Consider the following 14,994-nt stretch of genomic DNA (forward strand, 5'->3'; position numbering starts at 1 on the left):
TGTTTTGTGATTGGCAGCGTTTAGCGTGTGTTCAGGAAATGTCACGCCCCTTTTACCATAACCGTGAGCTCTACTCAGATGTAAATATTAAGGATGGCATCAATTTCAAACCAATTCAAGCCTGATTCAGAGAATGTTAACAAACAAGAGGATCGTCCAGAACAGATTTTATGCATGGACTTTGCAAGCACGGATTTCATAGGACGATTCAGAGTGGTATGCTTTTTGCCCTTTGTTTACATTGTTGCAACAACATAAAACGTAATAATTGGAACTGTTAATAGAAAACGCAACTGCAAATTATAAGACATACTTACAAGTTGTGATCCATAAACAACAGATTGTCCCAACAAAATGGGAACTGCTCCGTTTCAGGAGAGCTTCTGTGCATTGTACTCTGAGTTTCTGGAAGCTGTTTTCCATAAAATGTGCAGCACACAGAAAAACGTTGGGGTTATAATGTTCAGGAACTCTAAGTTTGTCAGCCTTAGGAAGTCAAACAAATGAGTTCTGGAAAAGGGGTGGAAAAAACAGCGTCCCTTTGACATAGCAGCTGCTCAACCAGGCCTCACACTTTTTTGCATATTCCATGGGTGGAGGCATTATGACTTCACAAAATCTGGAAAAAATGTGTTGTAGTCCAAATAAGTCTTGGAAAGTGGATTTTGTTAAATATCTCCCTTTGGAGTGGACTTTTAGCTTTGTAACCTTGCAGATAATTTTTATAAGTTTTATAGGTGAAAAAGCATAGTAGGACCCCTTTAAAGAAAATTCTATTTCAAATAAATCTTATTCATTTATCATTTTTTTCTACACTGTAAGACTGAAGTAATGCCTGCTGAAAAGCCTACAGCTTTACCACAGGAATTGCATTTTGATATTTTAATTACAGTTATTTTAAATAGTAAAAAGATTTCACAATATTAGTTTTACTGTATTTTTGATCAAATAAATACTGTAAGCAATATATAAAATATAAAACTAGGCACCTTGTGGTTCAATTTTGATTCAAAATCCTATTCAGAATCAAAATTGAAGGTCATACTAAAATCAGTTTGCTCTGACCCACCCATCAAAACTGTATAAGCTGGCATAATAAACCAGTATCAGCCTTGTTGGTGGTTTTCTTTGGTCTGTAAAATACGATTGTTTGGCCTTTTGCCCCGTTTGCTGTGTCTGTAACGTTTTTCTAAAAAACAGAATTTAAACAGACATTTTAAATTCTGATGATAACTGTTTATGAAACAAAATTATTATTATTATTTTTTTTTTTAGATGAATACTAGAACATTTGGCTAAAATAGGTTACTATGAGAACAAATAACTCGCCTGCACTATCACACTTACCCTCTCGATGGCAGTCTTGAGTTTGTTCATGTGAGACTCAAATAGAGGAAAGTGGGAGAAGAAAAACTCCTGAAAATTGTGGTTTTCCTCCTCTCTCTCTGGCAGGCTTATAATGATGCTGATGGCAATCTTCTTCCTCCGGATCATCGCAGGGTTGGAGCTGCAGCTCTCGTCAGACAGGTTGAACATTTCTTCAGTGCTCCTGATGCACAGACATACACAAATACATCCAACTTATCTGCCCACTGTAACTTCTGATATCTTACTTGTGGAACATAAATTGATTCCCACTTACCAGCGGGGCATGGGGCCATGTTGAAGACTGGTGGCCTGGCTACGGAGCCATCGCCGCTGGTAACTGCTGGCACAGCCACTGCTGAAGGAGGAGCCAGGTGAGGGTAGGGGAGTGGCCAATAAACTGCTCAGAGATGCTGCAGAATGGGAAAGTGGAGTTCACAGGCACATTTACGTTATTACGTTTGTCTGTAAATCAGCAAGTAAGAAAAATAAGGCTGGTCAAATTATGTTTTTTTTTTTTTTTTTTTTTACAGACAGTTTAGATATATACATATATATATATATATATATAAAACATTATCGAATATTGCAGTTTTTCTTAATAAATGATTTATCTGTGCACATCATTATTATTATTTTTATTAATTTACCCTCATAACCTATAATTAAAATAACTTCCCCTCCCTTTAGCAGCGACATCTCTTCTCTTCTCTGATGATGTGTTTACTGGCGTGAGGGCGGGACGACCTGTCACTCACATGAGATCACAGCGATAGCAAACCACAACTATCCAATAAATTCCCGATGGACAAAATTAAGTCCATACATTTTTTCTTGTTCAAGAAGCCATTACTCAGATATATGTTACAATACGGAAAGAAAATGCATAATAAAAAAAAAGAAAGAAAAAAAAAATATTGAAAGAAAAGACAGTCACAACTTCTGTTTCATGCCGACTTTACTGATAGCAAATAAAATGTACACTAAATTACTTAATAAATTACTTTAAGCCAAGAAATTACTTTCATGTCATGGCGGATAACTAATAAATGACAAATGTTAACATTCTATGATATTTTTGTCTAAATAAATTACAAATAAAAAACTAAAAGCAATCATTTTAAATGCTACACACGAATGTAGACATCACAACATTATAATGTAAAGTATATTCAATTTGAAACTGGGTAAGGATTACATTTAACTAGAAGTTAATTCTTAGTTTATTACATAATTTACAAGATTTATTATATTAATATTATTAATAAATCTTAAAATATAATCAATGTAAAAGTAGAGAAAATGAGCATGCAGCATTAAATATCCACTATCAACTGACAGCAATAAATTAAAATATATATGTCTAACATAGGCCGATAACTGGTAGGATACAGTGATAATGCTTTGGTCAATTCAAGAATGCATTAAGGATGCTCTGACTTTATAAATGTGTGCATACCTGAGCGAGCAATGCCACTGTCTCCATCCTCACTGTGTCCTCTGCTAGGCATGTCCACTGGATTACTGTGGGCTGGAAAAAGAGAGTCATTACACATTCCCTCACATTCAGCTGCATTCTGAAGAATGTAAAGTGTGTCCGCATTGCTTCACATTGTGGGTGATTTGGTGGAGGTTTTGGGTTCCCAAGCACTTTTCAAGAGAGCATGCAGGTTAGTATCCCCTGCACACACACACACACACACACACACACTCACACAACACCTGCAAAAGTGTGGACCCATCTGAAAGCGTGAAGATAAAGCCCGTAACCTAGAAACCTTGCAGTCTCATTTGTAACAATGCTGCTGACCCACAATAACTCTGTTCACACTTGGTATTTACATCCATTTCAGTGATCCAATCGCAAGTGTACAGCTGTAAATACAGATGCAAACAGGGTGAAAAATATTTGTGATCCGATCACAAACCACATTGGGGTAATATGAGATGCATATTAGTATCAGGTGTAAATAGCATTCTGTCTCCGCTGTTGTGATCTTATCACCCAAGTATGTTAATACCAGGTGTAACACAGGGCCAAAGGCAGAGGAAGTGCATTATGTGATGGGCATAAAATCAATCAAAGGCTAAATAGTCAGAGAAGACACACAGCAGAAAATGAAACATAGCTAAAGTGTTTGTGAATGTGAGATCAACACATGCTCACGCTGATTCAGCATTCCACACAAACCTGCAAAGAAAGATGCGCTCCGAGCCAGGCAGAGCATAGGAGCGCTAGGTACACGGCAAACTCCTAAAAAGAGTGGTATATGGCCATGTTGAGAAACGGTATGTTTAAGTGAAAATCAGAGGAAGATTTAAGAAAATAAACAGATGAAAGTGCTGTTCCGAAACCATGAGCTGCCATGCTGCATATATATATTAGAAACCCAACTGCTCAAAACTCTAAGCATAAAAAAACACAACACAGATAAATATTGGGTAAAAATAATTATTTTTCAGAGTTGAAAAAAAAATAAAATAATGATCAGCATTTCTCTCTCATCTGTCATCCTGGTTGTTGGTGTTTTTTCATTGAGCTTGCTGCAGTGTATTCTGGGACTGTTCTTTTGAAAGGTACATGGAATGCTGCCTTAAAACTTGGGAAACAGCATAAATAAGAACAGCTTTTGTGATAGGTGCGAACATATAAATTGCTGCCTATGTAGGCACTCGGTAGCTCACTAGGTTTTGGAACAGAGTGTGACAAAATAACAAATAAAGTAGAAGTGATGGTACTTATCTTACCTATGCTGCTGGTGTGAAAAGTTTGGCTCATTGACTCAAAACTGTCTTGCAGCCTTTAAAAAAAATAGAGACAATGAGTGATCGAGAGCAGAGTCATGTAGCAGCGGATTACAGGTGAGAGGAAAGAGACGTACGTATTTGTACTTCCAGAGGTGCTGCTGCCAAACCGGGTAGAAAAAACCTTACTGACCATCAGCTGCGGTGGAGACCTGTCACATACACAATATTACAATGTTATCGCATACACACCGCTAAGGCCCTGATTCCTGTGAAATATATTACATTTACATTAAATACTCACCGAATGTGGTGAATTTTAAGAGTTGAACCCTTATAGCTCATGGAAACTGAGCCAAACATCATCTCTCCGAGCATATTCACGTCTGAAGCCGGTCTGTCATACTGAACATACATACATAAGTCAAATGTGACAAAGTATTCTATGTAGCCATAAACACAGTTTATGTTGGAATTTTATGATTAGAATTTATAAAAGAATTTTGACTAATGGATTTCCACGATACTGACTAAATGCCTGAGCATAAATGTTTTTCTGCACAAACCTGATATGTAGGAGGCTTGTCTTTCTCATTTGCTTGGCCTCCGATATGGCAAGCACCACTCCGGTTGGGGGGAGTTTTGTTTTCATCAGCAGTCTGTAAGATGTACGAAACAATCGGCCACATCACACTGTGCCTCTCAATCTTTAAGGTCATCACAGAATCAAGGGGATATTTGCTACAAAATATGGGTATCCATATTAAGGACTAATGAGCACTACCGTTCAAAAGTTTAGGGTCACTACGTTTTTTTTCTTTTTAGAGATTAATACTTTTGTTCAGCAAGGATGCATTAAATTGATTAAAAGTGACAGTAAAAGTAATCAGTAAAACGTTGTTGCTAAACATTCCATTTATAAATCTTATCACCAGGAAAAAAAACTTTCTATTCCTCAAAGAATAGAGTATTGAAAAATTGCACCTTATTGGGGATGTAGGCTATACTATATAGACTTCACAGGCAAGCAGATAGACTCAGAATATTAGACTCACGCTAAGCGTTTCCCAGTGAAATACTGGCATAAAAGTTGGCTTGACATTGGACGTTAGAGATTCGCAAATTTAGGGACCGTCTCTAAAGTTGCAAACGACATTGGTATACACGTTTCTAACTTCAACAGTATTTTTAAGAGAATGACTTGCAGTCATAAAACCAACTGTAAAGTATTCATGTAGGTGTCAGGTATTTTTTGAAATGTAATAAAATAAACTGTCAAATCGTGTAAAAATTGCCATTTTCCCACTACCTAATTTTGTTTTGGAGGTCTCCTACAACAGGTTTACATGCATCAAAGGTCAAAAAACGCTTCCATTTTCTCATAATATACATTGCACGTTGTAGACGTTGTTCGCGGGCAGCCAATGAAGACAGGCGGGTATTATGCAAATGTGTTACCCAGTGACATGTAGCCATAACGAAGTGAGATTTGAATTACTGACGACTCGTCTCAGAGACGATAATTTATTTTTGGCTTTCACAACTTTGCAGCTTGTTTACATTACATTGTTTACACAGACACAGACACTACACTACACATTGCATGAAAGGTAATATTTAGAAAAAGCAAAATAGGGGCTCTTTAACTTCAAGCAAGTCACACGTTAGTAACAGTCGCATGCCGTCTATTCTTTGCTACATGTGTCAACCTAAAACTTCTTGAAGTAACCTATTAAAATCATTCAGATATCGCAAGCCATTGCTATCGTGCAGCCCTATTCACCAGTAATGAAACAAGTGAAGTCTTTTATGAGTGAGTCACTGAATCATTCATTCAAACCGATTAAAAAAAAATTATTCAAATTAATGATTTTTTTTTTTATAGACTGCAGCAATTAACCTTTTGTCAGAACCTCTTGTAAATTACATGTTATATTGTTTAGTTGTCTACTTAAAATCTTTGGAGAAACGTGATCTCTCTTCGAAAAGAAAATCGTGATTCTCCATTTATCCAGAATTGTGCAGCTCTACTAGAAAATGTAGCCTATTTCTCACAGAAATTATGTTGTGCAATAATGTGGAGATAAATAATAATAATAATAATAATAATAATAATAAACAAGGAAATCAATGATATGGAAATCTGCCAGCGCAATATTCCACCATGAGACACAATTCTATAGCAATACACTCGCACACACACTGTTATTCTGTCTCTCTCTCCTTGTGACAAAAGCTGAAGAGCTGAATAAACAGACCAATCATGTGACAACTTACTGACAATAAATCACACTCTGTTCAGAGAGAGTCAGAGACATTCAATAACAACTGTCCAGATGCATGAGTATAGATGTGTTGACATGAAAAATACAGCTTTGATTTAAGACTATGTATAAGCAATAGGAAATTTCAACTCAATATTACAACAGTGAAAATAAAGTATGCATACTGTGATGAAAAATCAGTTTAAACTTTTGCAGTAAATAATTAAGGTCTACTTAAGGGTTTTTCCTTTTTGCTAAAAAGTCTTAACTTTTATCTTTTCTGACAAATGTTCTTTGCATGTGAATTAAGAATCTTTTCCTTCCTTAATATCCTCTTTGCAAATTACATTGTAACACTATTCTAAATCAATCTGTGCAGAAAAGTGCTGCACAAACTGTTAAGGTCAGAGTAAGACTGATGTGTTTAGGGACAGTGTTTTACTTTCATGTATTGAGTATAATAAAAAATAAAACAATTTCAGCATTACTTACCTTTTGCTTTCTTTCTTTATTTATTTTTTTTTCTCTTACCCTGAGTGTATCATAAAATTATAAATAAATCATTAAGAAAAACTTCAGCCGTACTTTCCTAAAGATGGGATCCTTCAGAAGGACATGCAGAGCAGCAGGTGTTACACAGTCAAGAATAATCCCAAGTTTCCCACATTTTATTCTTATGGTATGGTTCTTTTTTTTTTCTTTTTTTTTACGGACAGCATCTACTAATGTCCTTCTTTTATCTCATCATGACTGGATGGCCAAGTTTACAAACACTGAATAGACACTGACATTTTTATTTATTGAAGAGTAACAATAACAGTTACAGTATGGTTGCATAGTACATAGCACTATTTTTTTTTTTTTTTTTTTTTAAAGATAATGAAAAGCCTGAATTCTCATGACCCTTAAAACATCCTTGATGTGAAAAGTGTATAATTTACACCCCCAAAAAATTTAACCAAAACTTTTTTCATTTAAAATCAAAAGTCAGTAAACAGCCATACTAATCCAAGATCCAACCCATACGCTCACTCTCATAAGCAATACTTTGACCCAGTTAGCCAAGCAGTCACACCTGTCATGAGATCCAAGCAAGCTGGATTACAGAGCATGTGACTCCTCCCAAAACAGTACTCATAGACACCCCCCCACACACACACCACATTAGCAACTTACCGGCTCGGATGCGTCCAGTTTATGTATTGCTTTGGAGTCAAAGAGAACCTGCCGCCCTCTTCTCTCACAGTCTTGATACACTATTAACCTGATCTGAGCTAGATCAAACTCTGCAGATGCCCAACTAAAAAAAAGAGAGAAACAAGTAATTGTGGTCAAAACATTCAAAAACAGAAAATACAGTAAAATCATAATCATAATGTAAATGTAATTTATTGCTGTGATGCAATGCTGAATTTTCAGCATCATTACTCCAGTCTTCAGTGTCACATGATCCTTCAGAAATCATTCTAATATTCTGATTTAATAAACATTTCTTCTTATTATCAATGCTGAAAACTGTTTTTCTGCCTAATATGTTTGTGGAAACAGTGATAATAGTTTTGGATTCTTTGATTAATAGAAAGTTCAATAGCATTTATTTGAAATAGTTTTTTGTAACAATATTAACGTTTTTTTTTTACCATTTTTACCGTCACTTTTAATCAATTTAATGCATCCTTGATAAAGCAAAGTATTAATTTATATTTTTGAAAAACATTGCACTGACCCAAAACTTTTGAATGGTAGTGTACATTTAGTTTTTGTCCTCACACAAAGTTATCGTATGGCTTCACAACACTTGGAATATACCAAATCAGTCATTTGGTCTACTTGTATAGTGCTATATAGATCCCCGTTCACTGAATCATTCCCTGAATTCACATAGGAAAAGAGAAGCGTGAACATTCTTCAAAATTTCTCCTTTTGTGTTGTTTTGTTTTTTTGGGTGAAATATTTCTTTCATTTAAACCATAAAACTGCAAGAACTTTCAAGAAAGCATTTAATTGCACCATACCTAAACAAGCAAAAATACATTTCCTTTACAAAAATACAAACATCCTACCTGCTTTCCATCCTGGTGTATGATAAGTGATCAGACACTCATTTCCAGCCTCTAAGCACTACATATACATCCAAAATAGATATGAATAACAACCACAAGAAGCCCGAAACTGGCCAAGAGAGCAGCTGAAGGCACGGAAAGTGGACCATTCACACAGTTGCATGTTTCTTCTATTAAACATCAAAAGATCACCACAGTCTAACAACGGAAAACACAGGCACACCGTCTCCATCTCCGCTTGTCCGGGCTCTGAGTGCGCAAGTCACACGAAACCACACACACACACACACACACACACGCACACGCATGGTGTCGGCAGCGCCCCTTCTCTCTGGTTGCGTAGATGATGCAGTGATGATGTTTGTTATATCAGTGTCCATGTGTGAGTTGGCAATCACTATGTGTCTGTTTGCGTTGAGCATACGGACTTTGTATATGGACTGCTTAGTGTTAATGTGAGTGTGTATGTGCATGTTAGAAGATACGTTGCTCAGTCCTTTCTAACCCAGCTGCTGAACAATACACTGCTATGCACAGGCCCCCTTTATCCCTCACACACACTTACACACACGGAGGGCACAGGCTCTCTTTATCCTCTCCTACTAAGACTTTGCCTGAGTGTGTGTGCCAGTATATAAGAGAGAGACAGAAGGAAGGAGGGAGAGAAAAACACTTGCTTGGGGTGGTACTGCCACTACACATTCACACAAACACACACACAGACCCTAGAAGTTATATTAGTAACACTCCTCATAGATACAATGGTTTTCATACTAAGATAATACAGAAACCTGTTTACATTATTAGATTTAAAGCAAAAATTATTTATGAAATATTAAAATGTCGTGTTTCGACAAGTTTCACTTTGCTTGTGAGGACAATTTCAACCATTTGGCCTTCACAAGTGTACCTAAACCCATACACACACGAACATCTAACTCTACTGACAGTGATTCAGTTTTAAAAAGCAAAAAAAGAATAATAAATTAGCCTTGACATATCCTTTTTGGGATTTTCCTGATACTTCAGATCACATGCTGTATCACATGATCACTGCAAGTACACACAAACACACACTGAGATCTCACTGATTGACAACTAGAGAACCAGATTGGCTGACTGAAATCTGCTGCGTGTAGAAAGCTGAACTGGAACATTCATTCACAAATTCTATAAATCCGCGATCCCTCAGCCTCATGCACTCAAAGCAAAGGTCACACATCAAGCAGCTTCAACAGCAGTGAAGAAAGCAGTAAGAGATACCAGTCCACTAATACACAGATTTACACTAAAATGTACATAGTTTATATAATTATACAATATATACAATAAACATTTCGGCCATGTTTCACACGACAACATTACTGCTTCAAGATCAAGCATAAAAGAAGGATTATTACAGCACATAAGCGGCATGTATCTCAAGTGGCATATACCACAAAAAGATCCATTTACACAGACAGTTTAATGCTGCACAGAGGCAATGCAAGATATTACAGTTCAAAAAGATGTTCATCAAATTAATGAATTTATTAATGAAATATGAATTTAGATATAACTACAAATTACAATATATAAACATGAAAATGGATATGAAAAATAAGGAAAATCTATGTTTAAATAAAAATATGTATACATTAGAATGCAAATAATTTAAATATATGCTAATATGTACTGAGTTTAAGGCTGCTCTGATGCTGCATTTCATTTAGACAGAAGCAAAGCAGCATCATAACAGACTCTGATATTAGGGGTTGAGGTGGGTCAAAGATGCATATTTTACATGTTGTGTGTTGGTTTATTTTTAACATAGAAGTTGAGAAGCTGTCTGCCACAGAGTCTGCTTAAAACAGCCTTAACTCGGCTGTGTAACAATGCCTTAAGAATACATGTTTCACACATGCAGATGCAAGCACATACTGGCCAGGTATCGACCAAAGTTAAAATCAAAAAGATTTGGATCAGATTCCTCTCATTCGCAAACAAAGATGTTACGATATTTGTATAGTGGCCGAAAAAACACACACACACACACACACACACACACACACACACACACACACACACACACACACACACACACACACTTGGTGTACCTGTTCCGTGAAGCATCCTCTGGAATGAACAACCCCCTTGCGGTGGTTTTCTTGAGACTCTTAATCTTCATCTTCAAAGGTATTCCACTCGATTCACTACAGAGAGAGTGTGTGTGTGTGCATACAGGCATGCGTACACTCATCCGGTTCTCCTAAAAAAAATTTGTTCTTACTTTGTCTAGAAGCAAGTTCTCCAAATCAAACGGCATTTATGAAATTAAAAGAAGATGAATTCGAATAAGGGGAAGATTCAGATGGAGAGACAAAGAAAGGAGAGAGATATTTTTGGGTGGCATGTGTTCAGAGACTAAGTGGTTTCTACCCATGTCTATCTGATGACAAACTGAATACAGCTCTAACGTCACATGACTGTCATACACACACTCACACACCCTCTCACAAAGCATGTGATCCAAACAGTCATAGGACACTCTCACTGGCCAAAGTTGCAAACCTCAGCAAACAAACTAACATGCACCCTTTTCTTACACTAAGAATACATGTTGCAACACATATTCGGTCAGTCATATGCTTCACCCCCACACAAAGAGTGAACATTTAAAAAAAGTAAGGGTTCACTATGGAATTTTTCCACCAAAAAAGAAGAAGATCATAAGTAGCCTATTAAATGCAGTTTTTTTGTTTGTTTTTTTTTACATGGAGGCAGACATTTTGAAATCACATGACCAGCCAAATAATACTTTATCCAATATTAGAGCGTTATGGAGATATTTTCACTCGCAGAATAAACTGACTGACTGCAAACAGTGCATTTCTACAATGGCACCCGTTATTAAAAACTTTTGCACTATGCTGCATCAACGCCACTAGGTGAACTGTTGTATTTATTAACGATTAAAAACAAAATGATTGAAACGAAGCTGAAATAAAAAAAGTATAAATCTTAGATGAAAAACATATAGCAACTAACTGAAATAAGCTGAAGTACTAAAATTTACAAAAACTAAAAATAATTTATAGCTAAATTTAAATATAAAAAAAACCTAACTTATAAGAATGTCAAAAGACAATATGAACAAAAACATTAAACAAAAAAATTAAAGGTAGTCTATACTGTGTAATATTTTTGTTCAGAATTTAAATAATGAGTAAATACATCATCATTCCTTCATCATTTCTTTTTTCTTTTTTTTTTGCCCTGATTCATATGGTAAAGCCTATTATAAGTGTTGGGGTGGAATTATGTTTATATTTCTAATGAAAAAAAATGAAAAAAAATCTAATTTAAGAACACATTTCAAAATGTGTTGACAAAATGTTACTCTGCGAAAACTATTTATTTCCCTGTCAAATGATATATATCCGTATTTTGGTTAATCCAGTGATTCTTACCTAAATCAATTCCGCAAACAGACAAATCTTGAGCAGTGGCTGTGGAAGTAAATGGAAGGTGATTACATTAGTGGGAGATTCCTTCACAGATCTTTTCTGTTGTTTTAGACCTTTAAATTAACACTGGGATCAATGTTTTATATATTATCAGTGGGTACCTATGGAATGCTACTAAAATAATACATTAATAAATAGAAAGAAATGTAAAAATAAATGTATTTATACTTTTTTTTTCATTTATTTATTGATACATGTATTTATGTCTACATTTATTTATTTACACTTTTTGTATGCTAATGGGGGGGGGGTACTTCAGCCATAGCAATCGAGCTCAGAGTGGCAAGAGCAAAGCTTTGAGGCCACAGTGACACCTTGTGGTGTGACCAAATTAAATGCAAGAGGTGTGTGGAGTGGTTGGACACCTCTTTGCATGCCCCTTCCATCTGATTTGTCAACCCTTCCTCCTGTCCTCTGTACTGCAACATGGCACGAGGCAACCGCGTATTTACAATTCATTTTCAAGAATTCGCTTACAGCCCAAGATAAAAAAAATCTATCTTTTTGCTTGTCAATAACAAATCTGTGATTACTTTATTCATAGCCAATAAAACTGCAGTTGGCATGTGATCTAAAAACTATTTTGTAGGTTATTAATTGTATCCTCATGTGGCTTAATGTACTAAGACAGTGATATTGGAGGACCAAATTCAGTATATGCCTTACAGACAAGCAGAAGAACCTCGCATATGAAAGCAATGAGTCTAACTGCACGTTAAGCATTTTCCCCTTATAGAGAACCGTTAAGTAGAAAACACTTAAATTGGCTTAATGCATTAGACAGTGATATTAAAACATAAAATTCAGTACACCTTACTAATAAAGAATGTACAGACAAGCAGATGAGTCCAGAATATGAACATATGAATATGAAACGTGAAGAAAACGTTTAAAGTGGCTTAATGCATTAAGACAGTAGCCTATTAAAAGACCAAATTATTTTAAGGTGGATAGCTACACCTTTTTGATGATGCAAACTACAGGCAAGCAGATGAGACAAAAATGTGAAGCTTTACGCTTTGCGCTCATATTCTGGGGTCATCTACTTTCCTGTACATAGTAGGCCTATATCTTATTAACAAACTGTATACTGAATGTGGTACTTCATAGGGCTGCACGATTTGGGGTGGAAATCTAATTGCGCTTTTTCTGGTTAAAATTTAAATTTAAATGTGATTTTTTTTTTTTTTTTGTAAAAAAATTAAATAAAAGTAAATGATAAAGAACACCAAACCTGCCTGCTTGTAGGGCTGCACAATTTGGCCCAAATTTTTGTGCTTATATATCAAATGACTAATAATATTTATGATTATTATTACTCCTACTAAATAAATATATTAAACAAAATGAGAATTATTACTATTGTAATGTCCTCATTACTGTATGGACAAAGAAATGTATAAATAAATGTGGAAATAAATAAATGTAGGCATAAATACATATACAAATAAATAAATGTGGAAATAAAATAAAAGTGGAAATAAATAAATGTATAAATACAATTATACATAAGGAAATAAAAGTATAAATTTCTTTTTGTTTTTACATTTCTTTGTATATTTATTTATTTATTTATTATTTCAGCAGCTTTGGCATTCCATATTACACAGGGTCACTTTCTGCTAAAAAAAAACTGCAGAATTGTCATGCGATAATGCCATGATAGTCCATAATATTGCATTACTGCTAAAAAAACGTATGTTAGACAATTGACAGTATTTAAAATAATGCCTTTTTTTTGGCAAAAGCTTAACATTATTAAAGAATTATAATTGTAGTTTAAAGTGAGGAATTAGCTCTACTTAAAGCATGACAGCTTTTCATTCACATCGAAGTACTACTATATTTTGATCTCACTGACCCAGTGGACCTAATTTCTTATTAGATCCAAGGGTTTGCAATGAAGAACGGTACTATACGGTTATCCGGACCACACCTGACCACACGTGACCACAACCGCTCTTGGTTGGTCGTAACCCCAGTGACGGGTAGGTTTAGGGGCGGGGTTGGGGTAGGTCATCACATGTGGTCCGGATAACCGTATAGTACCAGAAGAACTTAAAGTCGCCATTAAATGGAAATTGCAATAGTCTTTTCTTTCATATTGTGATGTCTATCTGATTGAAACGGCTTCTGGAACAAACAAAAAAAGTTAGGCGGGACTTGATTTTGTCCATCGGGAATTGATTGGATCGTTGAATGGTTGTGGTTTGCTATTGCTGATCTCATGTGAGTGACAGGTTGTCCCGCCCTCACGCCAGTAAACATCATCAAAGAAGAGATTAGAATGATGTCACTGTTCTTAAAGGGATAGTTCACCCAAAAATGAAAATTCGCCCATGATTTACTCACCCTCAAGCCACCCTAGGTTTTTATGATACAATCGGAGTTATATAAAAAAAATTTCCTGGCTCTTCAAAGCTTTATAATGGCAGTTAATTGCTATTTCTGTTTTGAAGTCCATAAAAGTGCATCTATCCATCATAAAAGTACTCCACACGGCTCTGGAGGGTTAATAAAGGCCTTCTGAAGCAAAGCGATGCGTTTGTGTGAGAAAAATATCCATATTTAAAACTTTATAAAGTAAAATAACTAGCTCTAAAATAACTAGCTTCCGGCCAAACGAACATACGGATTCCATTTAAGTATAAAGCGCAACTTATGCGAGTAATGCAACGTACTGCTGATATTTATGCTATGCCATGACACACTACGCTACTTCTGACATCACAAGTTGCTTAAGGGCACATTAGGTGCATATAGCGGCGTATATCTTTTATATATATATATATATATATATATACAGTGAGGAAAATAAGAACCCCCCCCCCCCCCCCCCCCCCCCCCCCCAAAGCATGATGCTACCACCCCCATGCTTCACAGTAGGGATGGTGTTCTTGGGATGGTACTCATCATTCTTCTTCCTCCAAACACATTTAGTGGAATTATGACCAAAAAGTTCTATTTTGGTCTCATCTGACCACATGACTTTCTCCCATGACTCCTCTGGATCATCCAAATGGTCATTGGCAAACTTAAGACGGGCCTTGA

The 14,994-nt window shown here is 35.8% G+C and overlaps 1 protein-coding gene across 5 annotated transcripts in view; it reads right to left on the reverse strand.

The window, feature by feature from the left end:
- The window catches only part of fnip2 (folliculin interacting protein 2), a 28,526-nt gene that overhangs the window by 10,819 nt on the left and 2,713 nt on the right, over window positions 1-14,994 (reverse strand). Inside the window, exons 2-11 of one of the 5 annotated variants that reach the window (XM_084401911.1) lie at window positions 10,534-10,685; window positions 7,551-7,674; window positions 4,677-4,769; window positions 4,415-4,515; window positions 4,248-4,322; window positions 4,114-4,166; window positions 3,557-3,619; window positions 2,825-2,896; window positions 1,643-1,778; window positions 1,348-1,549 (exon numbers count right to left, since the gene is read on the reverse strand). In XM_084401911.1, the coding sequence (XP_084258037.1) occupies window positions 1,348-1,549; window positions 1,643-1,778; window positions 2,825-2,896; window positions 3,557-3,619; window positions 4,114-4,166; window positions 4,248-4,322; window positions 4,415-4,515; window positions 4,677-4,769; window positions 7,551-7,674; window positions 10,534-10,685 (1,071 nt within the window). Of the gene's footprint in view, window positions 1-1,347; window positions 1,550-1,642; window positions 1,779-2,824; window positions 2,897-3,556; window positions 3,620-4,113; window positions 4,167-4,247; window positions 4,323-4,414; window positions 4,516-4,676; window positions 4,770-7,550; window positions 7,675-8,437; window positions 8,722-10,533; window positions 10,686-14,994 lie in introns of those variants that run through there. The other 4 variants (XM_084401913.1, XM_084401912.1, XM_084401915.1 and 1 more) reach the window with 4 other exon arrangements.

The sequence above is a fragment of the Rutilus rutilus genome (assembly GCF_951802725.1).
Source record: "Rutilus rutilus genome assembly, chromosome: 2".
NCBI lineage: Eukaryota > Metazoa > Chordata > Actinopteri > Cypriniformes > Leuciscidae > Rutilus > Rutilus rutilus.